General features: G+C 34.7%; 1 protein-coding gene across 3 annotated transcripts in view; it reads left to right on the top strand.

The window, feature by feature from the left end:
- Xpd (general transcription and DNA repair factor IIH helicase subunit Xpd) overlaps positions 1-12607 on the top strand; it is a 475287-nt gene that overhangs the window by 145059 nt on the left and 317621 nt on the right. For all 3 annotated transcript variants that reach the window (XM_090399654.1, XM_090399651.1, XM_090399652.1), the window contains exon 10: positions 205-301. In XM_090399654.1, the coding sequence (XP_090255780.1) occupies positions 205-301 (97 nt within the window). The remainder of the gene's footprint in view (positions 1-204; positions 302-12607) is intronic.

Genomic DNA, 12607 nt, shown 5'->3' with positions numbered 1-12607 from the left:
AGTCAATATCCATTTACATTCCAGCTTGTGTATATGAAGTTCATATAAAATTATATGGCTGCCTGCAAAAATCTAGTAAATTTTGCCTTCATAATTTATTTTCTATATTTTGTGGAAAGGAATATCAAGTAGTTCAATATATTATTTGTTATAAAGACAGTCTTATGTGTGTGTGTGTATATATAATATATCTTATCATTGTAGATAATGTGTGCATTGAGTCAATGAGTGTAACCATCAGCAGAAAAATTATTGATAAAAGTCAACAAAATATCCAAGTTTTAGAGAAGATAGTAAAAGAGTAAGTATGATATAAAAAATACTATTTTTCGTCTACCTTTTTGATGCTTTAATTTGAGAAAATAATTATATATTAAAATTAAAACACTGTTATGCTTGATCCAATTTAATACTTTTTTACAGGCTGTATTTTTTTTTTTAAAGTACAGGCATACTCCAACTTATGAACATAACGCATTCCTTGAAATGTGTTCTTAAGTTGAATGTTTGTAATCATGTCCTACATCTACAGCAAACTCCAATCCAGTAACTCTAGATGAAATTGATGCAGCACTCAAACTATCTAAAACAAGTAAAGCTCCTGATGTTAATAGTATCCTTCCAGACTTTCTTACCCACCTTGGCCCAAGAGCCAAATTCTGAGTCTCTAATTTCTTCTTTTCAGTAATAAATGATGAATGGTTCCCAAAATTTTGACACAAATCAAAGATAATACCAAAACCCGTTGAGTCACATTATGACCCTAATAACTATCACCGTATATCATTACTCTGCTATCCTTACAAACTGTTTGAAAGGATTATCCCCTTTAGGATTTCTCTAAAAATAGAAGCCATCTTATCCAGTGAACAGACTGGGTTTAGACCTGGCAGAAGCTGGATATCAAAAGGGTTTAAAAACAGGTACTGCCTTCATAGACCTAACATTGGCTTATGACACCATATGGAAGAAAGGTTTACTGTATAAAGCAGCCAAAATAATCAACTCCCAAACAACTCTAAAATTACTAGAACAAATGCTCTCCAATAAGAAAATAAAAGGTCATCTGAATTCACAAAAAAAGCAGAACATTTATCCTGCAGGATGGATTTCCATAAAGATCTATCCTTGCCCCAGCTTTATTCAACCTGTATGATGATATAGCTATTGCCACCCAAGACAGTACCATCCAAGGCCTTGAGAAAACACTGAGCAAAGATCTGAACTCACTACAAAATTATTTTGAAAGCTGGGACTATCCCAGCAAAATGTTGTTTCTACTTTCCACCTAAATAACCATAAGGCGCATAGAAAACTAAAAATAAACTTCTGCAACAGAACCCTAAATCCATGAAAATAACTCTTGTTACCTTGGTGTCACACTCAACTGTAGTCTAACTTACTGGAAACATTGGAAAAAAAACTAAGTTAAAGATATCTACAGGAACAACATCATAAATAAGCTGATAAGCACAACTTGGGGTTGTGATGCCTTGACTCTGAGAACAGCAATTCTGGCTTTTTTCTTCCCTGCTGCAGAGTATTCTTCACCAGTTTGGAGCTGATGTCACCACGACTCTTGTGAACACACAGCTTAACATAACAATGAGAACCATCTCTGGCATATTAAGATCCACTCCTCTCCCATGGTTACCTGTTCTTTCCCACATCACTTCTCCATGCTTCAAAAGAGAAGAGAAGAAGCTACCATCAAAGAAATAAAGAAAATCAGAAATAACAGTTAGAAATGTACCTTCCTATTCGTCAAGATATCTTTCCACCTCCAGCTCATCCCCTTATCTTCAGATCTCCCATATGGCTAGTGGATGTACTAGATGATGGTCCCCAGGACTGATGGAGAAGATACCGGAATGAATTACAAACAAGCACTTGATTACAGATCCAACTATCAAATCTCCAGGATTCAATGTACTTGATTACAGATCCAACTATCAAATCTCCAGGATTCAATGTACTGCGACACTTCTGAAACCAACTAAACAGATTTATGACCAAACAAAGCTGCTTGTGCCCAGTTATTACATCTGTGGGGAATTTTACAGTCATCCTTTTGCACATGTGGTGCTGTGCAGACGATGCATCACCACTGATGACTTCCCCACACACACTCCTTCTTTGAAGGCCTCAGGAACTTGCATTTACTCCCAGATAATGCCATTGATTGGTAACTCAACTTTCAATCTGTATATAGTTTTGCTTATTAATTTCTTGTATTTTTACCCTATATGCTAAATAAATAAGCTGATACTGATGTTGGGTGTTTAACAGAATGATGTTAAATTGGAAAAGCCAACTTGTTTCATCTGTTGATCCGTGAATATGATTGTGCTGAGAGTTTTGTTCACAAGTAAAATTATATGCACGTAGTAGTGATTATTATTTTTTCAGAATGAAAATATAAGTAGATATGGATGAAACTAAAATTAATATGGATAACTTACATACAGAATTAGTTATTTATTTTCATAAACTTTTTTCCAGTTTCGAATAGGTGTTTTCAGCGTAAAAAGCTGAGCAGAGTTGAGGAGTGCACTTTTCCATAAGGGAGATAAGCCATAGAACCATCAAATTAGGACATAATAATGCTTCATGGCTTTATTTTAAAAGCTTTCTGTTGTGTAAGATCTATTGTAAGACTTTGGCTTCTTCTAGAGGATATGTTTAGGAGAGCATGGCCAAAACATATCATTTTATTTATTTTTATTTTTTGGTATGTTTCATGAACCTGAGAAGTGCAGGTTCATAATACATACCAAGTTTCATGAACCTGCACAGCTTAGGTTCACGAAACTTGATGGACTTCTTGTATTTCTCATGACAGAGGCAGATATTTTGAACTGACCAAAATGTGACAAACCACAGGAAGAAGGAATCTCGTAAGTGCCTGAAAAGTCTAATGGAAGAAGTTTGATGAAAGAAAAGAAATTTTGCAGACAGGACAAAATGCTACTTGAATATCGAGTGGCTGGAGAATTTTAGAATTCAGAATACTCCTTTGACACAAGAAATATGATTGATTTCTTCTTGTGGAAAAGGCGTCCTGTATCAATAGGCTGTTTTGTTGGTGAAGGATTCATTGATTCCATTAGCTAAGAATGTAGACTTAATGTGATATAATAAGATCCCCCCCCAGCAGAACATGAACACAAAGCGTGGACTTATTTAATGAAGGTTTTAATAGTTTAATTTTGTGTGCTTTTTTTTCTCCTTGAAGGAGAGAAAATTGAAGATTTCCATGTGTTTGGCAAAGAATTAAGAGATCTCAAAACAGTAATCGACATTTTTCTTCCCTTTTAATGTGAACTGTATTAGTTCACATTAAAAGGGAAGGAATTAAAACTATTGGAAATAAGTTAATGACCCCCCCCCCCCATGGACAAGACTCATTGTGGCATACAATGAACCACATGTTTGTTGCTAGTATAAATTGTGGGAATATGATTCTCCCAAGTCAGTGCAACTGTGTGCATGAAATGACTGTGAGAAGGAAACTGACGGAGTTTGAGTGGATGATCTGCTCCACACATGATTATAGGGTGCTATGAAGGATAATATGTAAAAACTGCCATTGTCTGTCGACACATTGAATGCACAATAGGGTGCTATGAAGGATAATATGTAAAAACTGCCATTGTCTGTCGACACATTGAATGCACAGTTCCAGGCATCAACTGGAACACAAATCTGCACAAAAACATTCAGGACTGAGGCTCACAATGGGTTTCAACAGTAGGACCACAATATGCAAGCCCCACATTACCCAAACCAACATGCAGTGTCATCTTCAGTGGTGCAAAACAAGAGGTATATGAACATTCCAGACAGTGCATTCATTCTTTGTGGCATTTCTACAGAACTGCCATTGTCTCTTTCACAAGATAATGTACCGTATCATAAGGTTGCTGCTGTAACTGCGTAGTTTGCTGTCATAAATGTCACCATACTTGACTAGTCCTCACAGAGTCTTGATCTCCACCCTATCGAACACTTGTAGGATGAACTGGAGCATCAAATGAGGTCAAGGGACGTCCACCACACAACAGTCCAGGGCGTCATTACATGCCTATTAGAAAGAGTGGTCCAAAATTCCCATTGATCACTATTATACACATGTGGAAAGTGTACCCTGTAGGATTGCTGTAGTCAACACAGTGAAAGGGTGGGCACTACATCTTAATTAAGGTGGGTACCATGGCTGTTAGTTTCTCACACTATGGTGTCTGTTGACTTCTTAAGCAGTGTAGTAACAGAATTTTTTAACTCTGATAAAGAACCATTCTAAATAGCAAAGATATTGTCAATGTATCTGTAACACTAGTTCATAAAGAACTGTCGAGGAGCCACTGTTCATCATGTTCCTTAAAATAATTTGCAAGCATAAAGAAGAGTGGGCACATCCCCATATTTGTTGATATAAGTTATCTTGAAGTGTAAAACATTCTGAATGTATGAAATAGTGATGGACAATTTCAGCAGGAAAATCTTGTTTAATTAGATCTATAGTATCTTTCAATGGTATGTTGGTATATAAAGAAACTACCCCAAACTGATCATTAGATCTTAGTGCCTAGGCAAAATTCACAGATGTTGTTTTTAAAATCCATACAGTTCTTAATATTATGAGGATTTTCCTGTATATATATATAGAGAGAAAGATATATGCTTGGAGAATTTATAAGTGGGACAGCCATTACAATCAACAACTGGTCTTAAAGAAAATTCCATTGTGTGAATCTTGGAATGATCATATAAACTAGTGGGATGTGCATGAATGGCTTATCTGCTTTTTTTCTTGAAATTATAATTTGAACAAGAGACACGCCATATGTGAGCTTGTCGGATTCGTTAATTTGACTTACTCTAAGATCAGAAGGGAGAAGGGGACAGTAAGAGTACCCATGGAGCAGTGAGGTATGCTTTCTGTAATATTCTTTCTTGTCTTCTGCTAAAACTGCTTTGTCTTTATCTGTTATATTTATAAGATAGTTGTTATTTTTTTTAATGACTTGAGGACTTTTAATTAGTAAAGATTAAGTTTAGAGATGAAGATTTTGCTTTGAGAAGCACCTGAGCAGTTTCATGGTGAATTGTGTTACTTGCAGTAAAGTCCATCAATAGAAGTTAATACTATCTAATACATCAAGAAACTAATACTATTACTTTCTCATGAGTAAGTAATGGTACTTTCTAGCATGGATAACTCATGGATGGTGTCTTGCTGGAAAGGTGATTTTAGGAAAAAGAGTTAAGACCTTTCATACACATCCTTCTATATTATATGATCCTACAAGATCTACATACCAGGCTTTCCTTTAAGACCACTTGTTGATTGCACTGACTCATTTATAAACTCCATTTATAAACACTCCATCTTGTTCTCTACTTTCATAGGCAAGTCAGCCTCTAGTACGAAGAGCACTATGGATTTTGAAACCAAGATTAGGGGACTTTGCATATGCAGTAGGACCTTGATTTAACGGATTAATTGGGAAGGGGTGGCTGCTATTGCCAAAAGTCTGTTAGATCGAATGTACTTACAATGTACAGGATGTTTTAAAATGTTATTATAATGTATAAGTGTGAATAAAATATTATTATAATGTACATTGAGTATATACACACCGCAATTTATTATTTTAAATAAATTTAAAATAATAAAAATAAATTTACGACATGAACTAAACATTATTTTAATTAAAGACATCAAAAACTATATAATGTAACTAATGGAGTGTTTCCACCACTCCCCCCCCCAAGGCTCACACAAAGTCGTTTTCAATGTGAACATTAATTTTTTATTATTATTATTTAAATTCATTTTAGAGTGAAAAAAAAACATCAAAATTCTTAAATTCCATTGAATAGAAAACATACAAAAAACGATAAATTTTTTATCATTTTTTGTATGAAAAAAATTTACACATTATTCAATATTAATATTAACTTAATTGAAAGAAGTACAATTTTCATAGTCAGAAATACAACTCATATGGAGGGAGAGGTGTTAATTCCTTGCTGGTAGAGGGTTCTGGTGAAACAGGTGCAGTTGATGAAGTGGTCTTGAAGAAAGCATCAAGCTTCATTTGCCTTACACTTTGGTGTTGCTTCCTTATTACTGTGGATCGAAATTCTCTAAAATATCCATAATGAGAAAGCACATCAGGGTCTGATGAAGATTCAATATAATGTACAATGCCATCCATATGTTGTCTTATAACAAACAATTTAGGATGAGGTGCAACTGATTCTTTGTCATCATCTTCTTACTCTCTATGAAGAACATTTTCTACAATCCGTACCTCAGAAAAAATTTGATAGCCCAGATCATCTTTCATCATTTTTGAGTCACTGTTCCACATCATTTTCAGTTGCATTTTTGTTGTCAGCCCTCAGAAGAGTGTCCTGAAAATTGATGCGTACACTCCCTTAAAATCCATTTCAGGTTCTATATCATGCAACAACTTCTTCCAGGCATTGGCCAAGGTAGTAATCATCTTCATATCTTTCCACGCAGCTCCTAAGTTGAAAATAGCAGATTTGATGTTGTATGTATGTAAATTTTGCAATGTTCTGCAAAATTTACACTAGTGCCTCTTGTATCTTCTTCTGTGTCTGTTTCTTCAAAAACAACCATCACCTCTTCTAAAAACTTCTTATACAACCTCTTACATGTAATGATTACACTCTAATCCATTGGCTATATCAGTAAAGTAGTGTTAGGAGACAGAAAAGCACATTTAATTCTTTCATTCCTGCTAACTAACCTCTCAGCATTAGGATGAGCAGGTGTATTACTAGCAGTAAAACAGCCTTTATTTCATGAGAAGGAATTTTCAGCACATCTGTCTGGTAGCATCACACATGAGAAATGAATTATTTAAAGAACCAGTCACAGAAAATATCCATTGTAAACCAGGCATTTTTTGAGTGAGAATATATCAGTGATAACTGGCTCATTAAATCATTTAATGCATGAGGTTTTTTTGCCTTACCAACTACCAGAGGCATAAGCTGATTCAAGCCATCAAAATTTGCACAAAATAAAAACTGAAATTCCTTCCTTATTTAGCTTATGACGAGGGGATGCTTGTAAGTCTGGATATTTTCAGAAACAGTATGATAAAAAAATAGTCCAGTCTCCAGTCTGATAAAATTAGGTCCTCATTTTTAATGAGGTCATTTAGATATTTTCTGAAAGGCTCAACTTGTTCTTCATCTGCTACTAAAAATTCACCACAGGTTCTTTTATTAACAATGCTGTGGCACTTTTGAAAACATCATAACCATCTATCACTTCCCCTGAAATTTTAAGCCCATATGCTTAGTAAACCTTTCAGCAGCTGACTAACTCAACACCACTTGAGTGCTACTGAACAATCCACTTGTACACTGCTTCCTCTAGGTTTCATCTTTGACTACTTTCATATATTTTCCACTACCAGCTATAGAAGTAGTCTTGGAACAACCATCTAAACTGTATTTTAGCACAAACTCCTTAAGTTTTTGTCTTTTTTTTTGTATTTTTACAAATGTCTGAAACTGCTTTCTTTTTTACTATAAATTGCGCGCACACACACACACACACACATATGCAATAGTTACACCACCTTCAAGCTTCTCAATCAGTTCTAATTTTTGTGCAACACTCAAGTTAACACATTTTAGCTTTACTTCTTTATCCCGCAAGGCCATAATGATACACAAATATTACATATTTATTATAAAATATGTAAATATCATAATTACGTAAAATGCAAAAACAACCAACATGTAAATATTAGAATAGGATGAACTGCACCCGAAGACTGACAATGTTGACACACTGCTAATCAGTCCCTTTCTATTAACCAGTCCCTCACCTAAATGACATAATACTCCAAGCCCAACATTGCATTCATGATAAGATAATGCTGACTCATTGACCCAACGTGTTTACAAATAGTGTACTCTCTATTTGCAAATAAAAATTAAAAAAAAAAAAGGTGCTAAATTTTTCCTTTAGAACGGAAATTTTTTGTCTGCTAAATCTGAAGCTCATTAAATTGAGGGCCTACTGTAATGATCAGTTTAAATATAATTTTCCATATATATATATACTGACATACCTTTGAAGGATACTATAGATCTGCTTAAAGATTTACCTGTGGAAATCATTCAATCTTTAACTTTGTCATACATATGGGATATTTTACTGTTCTGGTTAACTTATGCCAGTAAATAGAGGGCAGCACCATGGGACCCCCCCCCCACACACACACTTGCAGATTATTTTATGGAACATATGACTCATGTTTCAATTGTGATATTTTTCCAAACCTATGTCTGCTACTGACATGTTGATGATATTGTTGCTATTTGCAATGGCTCTTTCTTCTTTTTCTCCTCTCTTTAACTTTATGGTAGGTGCAGGTAGCAGTGTTGCTTTACAAGGGAATAATAATATAACAAGATGGATTCACATTGCCTTCCTTGCCTAGTTAAGCAATTTTTCCTGTAGATATGTATGTGTGTTCAGAGGACTGGCTTGTCTGTTTTGAGGGATGAATAGCTCAAGTTTCTGGGAGAAACATCCCTCTACCTCTGTGTGAGAGCCATTAACTCACCTTTAATTTATCAAAGAAGCTTATCAATCATAGCTCCCTTTTATGACACAAAGAACCAAAGGATTAATCCAGAGTTTCTTTATTAGAGCTAAAAATTTCATTAATGAAGGATACTATACATTTATTTAAACAATATTTCAAGTGTTCCACACACACACACACACACACACACACACACACACACAACATGTTACACCATATCCAGTCCCTCCATCATCATTGTTAAATAAATGAAGCTGTTAAAACCTTAATTAATTCTGCCCATGCTACAGACCAATAGCTACCTACCAGTCATCTTAAAAATTCCAGAAGTAATAACTCACACTAGACTACAGAACTATTTACTGAAGTACAACATCATCTCACAAAACCAATACGGCTTTAAGAAAACAAAAATCACCATCACTTTATTAGAAGACATTGACGACACAACAAACAAAGCTCTCGACAAAAACAAGTACGCCATCCTTATACTGCTTGACTTAACCAAAGCATTTGATACACTTGAACATGACATACTACACCCCTTGAGGGTACACGGCAGGAAATTGATGATGATGATGATCATGCACTTTATTCTGTTATGGCCTTATTACATTAAGAATTGCATCACATTAAGTTTACATTCTTAGGTAATGGTTTCAATGAGTCCTTCATCATGAGAAAAGTAGTCAATAGTTACAGGACTCTGTTCTTCTGCACAAGAAGAAATCATTCATATTTCAATTCCACATATCAAGGGAATATTCTGAGTGTTTTTCTAACATTCTTAGGCCACTCAATATTTAAATAGCATTTTATTTTATCTCCAAAATGTTTACCTTTATTTCTTGACCTGAAGAAAATCTTTCTCCATTAAACGTTACAGACTGGCAGCTACTAGATTCCTTTATCTAGTGATTTATGATATTTTGTTCACTTCAGAATATCTGTCTCTGTTCATTAAAGAACACAAGTATGTACATTGGTTTCATGAACCTGAGCATTTTGGCCTTGTGGGACATGCCATCTATTCTAAACATAAGGTTCTTTGGAAGAAAACTAAGTTCTTAAGAGTAGATTTCTTATGCGATAGTTTTATAAAGAAATTCCTGAAGCAGTATTAAATCATCCTAATCTGACAGGTTCAATGCCTACATTCATCCCCCTTATGGGAAATAGTACCTAATTCTATTTGTCCTTCCTAGGTTTAAATTTTGACTCACAATGATTGACTTTGGCTACTTGACTAGAGTGTTAAAGTTGCATTGTCAGTTTTTTTTCAGTTATGTATGGTTGTCATTCTTTATCATTTTTTATATAACAAAGATACCCAAAACATAGGCAAAAATTTTGTATCAGTAATGTTGTAATAGGTTTCACGGTATAAAAAGAACACAGATGGTTAAAAAAATAACTATTTATTAACTTAAAAGCTAATATTTCGCTGGTATTATATCCAGCATCTTCAGAGCACACAACACAAAGTTTGTTGTTGTGTGCTCTGAAGATGCTGGATATAATACCAGCGAAATATTAGCTTTTAAGTTAATAAATAGTTATTTTCTTAACCATCTGTGTTCTTTTTATACCGTGAAACCTATTACAACATGTCTGACGAACACATAAGCCTATCCATTTGTATCAGTAAATAATGAATTTTTATGTAAGTTATTCATATTAATTTTATTAATAGTTATCATTATTCATCACACTAGATTTATAAACATAACTATCATTTGTAATCCCCCCACACGCTTGCAAATTATTTTATGGAACATATGACTCATGTTTCCATTGTGATATTTTTCCAAACCTATGTCTGCTACTGACATGTTGATGATATTATTGCTAAGTACTCAAAATTTTGGGCTCTAACTGAAAATGGTGGTTTTCGCTGTTTTGACTTTTATATCAAAGTCATTTTCAGATATATATACGTATATACACTACACAAAGGCAACTTTAACAGTGTACTACTATGCATTACAGTCTTGTAAGACTTAGCCAGCCTAGTCTCGATCCCTCTTGGAGAAGGTTAAAAAAAAAAACATACATCAACAAAAAATTATTAACCAGTAGATAAAGCGGTATTCAACCTATCTTCACATGTTCCCTCACCTGTTGAGTGAAATATATTAATCAAAGGTTTAATTTCATCATATCTTCTAAGCACATTCCTAAAGTTGACATAATGCAATTATAGAGAAATGTTTATATAAAATTTCAAGAGATTCTGCAGACATAATTTTTATCAGAATGGCAGCCATTCTAATTAATTCCAAATCTTCTGCTAGCAACATCTCCAGTGCAAATTTTAAGGCACTAAGGGACTAATGAAAAAAAAAAAAATGAAAACGTTTTATTATTAAAAGCAGGTAAAGGAATTCAACAATTATGTTCACAGATTTAAAAGAAACCACCAGAATAATATGTCCGATCCCATCTAATAAAAACAAAGTCTCATCTTGAACCAGCTTTAATTGGTACATATTAAAGATCCATATATTAATATATTAGTCTATGAGAGACGTTAAACAGTATGTTCCAACAGTGAGCCACACATCTGACATCTCGACACTGTATATTTAACATCTGGTGTTAAGTTAATTTGATGTATAATATTTCTTAATTTTTAGAAATTTTTTCTATTAATACCTAAGGGTCAAAGCTGTATAACTGAGAGGAGACCTCCACATAGCCTTTAAAGGAATGCAGAGAACCGACCAGGGCTTCTGACCTAATGTCCAATCCTCACCTTCTTGTGGTGCACCCTGTTGGGTATCTACTTTGATACTGAACGAACGAGGATGGGCTGGCAATTTGGGATTTAGCCGACCAAATTGTATTCTTATTGGTTAAACCAAAATAAAAAATGATGGTACAACATGACAAAATTTCATGCCGGCTGGGGCGTCGCCCGGTTAAACAAGGCCCCCGTTGTTTTCGCCAGGGAACCAGGGCGAACAGCGAAAAGTCAGCTACTGGAACAAATCTGAAAACAAACCCCAACTCAACATCACCAGAGTTAAAGATCGGTACTATCAACGTAAGAAGCCTGAATGGCAAAGAAATGGAGCTAGCTGAGGAATAGATAAGTACCAGATCGACATAATAGGGGTGACTGAAACAAAAAAGACCAAAACTGGTGAGATCTTTCTGAGCAATAAATACAAAATGTTATATTCAGGCAATGACAATCAAGGAAAAGAAGGAGTAGCCATAGTATTCAACACAAAATACGAGGCTAATCTTCTTGAATGGCAGTCAGTCTCAAGTAGAGTAATGTGGGCAAATATGAGAATGGGGAACTGGACAATGAGACTTATTTGTGCCTATGGTCCCACATAAGGTTCTACTAAGGTAGAAGTGGAGGAATTTTTTGAGGCTTTAGAAAAAGCAACTGACACAATGAAAAAGAAAAAGTTGGTCCTTGTTGGGGATCTAAATAGTAGAGTAGGAAATGATTGTGAGACATACAAAAATATTTTGGGAAAATTTGGAGAAAAGAGCAAAGCTAATAATAATGGCAAATATCTGTTGGATTTCTGCTCAGGACATGGACTGGTTATTACTAACACCATTTTCCAACATAACAATGTGCACAAATTCACATGGAGAGAAGAGGCTAGGAATAAGAAAAGTCTCATTGACTATCTTATTGTTGATAGTGATGTTTTCTCCCTGGTTCCGGACACCAGAGTTTACAGAGGATTTGAAATTGGAAGTGATCACTATTTAGTCTTGAGCAGGATAAAATTGAATTTCATATTGAAAAGAATAACATGTAAGAAAGTTTTAAAGCGAATAAAAGTTGAGCAGCTCTCAGATGTGAACTGTAGACTAAAATACAGAAATATTATTGAAAAGAAAATGAAAGAGTTTGAGAACAGGAATCAACCCTTGGAGATTCAGTGGCAAACTCTGAAGGAAACATTGATTGATTCTGCCAGAGAGGCATGTGGTGAGGTTGTGTGCAAGGATAAAAAAATCAGAACTCCCTG

This window comes from Typopeltis vanoorti, chromosome 10 (genome assembly GCF_054136105.1).
Source record: "Typopeltis vanoorti isolate ZY-2024b chromosome 10, IOZ_Tvanoo_1.0, whole genome shotgun sequence".
Lineage (NCBI taxonomy): Eukaryota > Metazoa > Arthropoda > Arachnida > Uropygi > Thelyphonidae > Typopeltis > Typopeltis vanoorti.
This window is presented reverse-complemented; position numbering and strand designations above follow the sequence as displayed.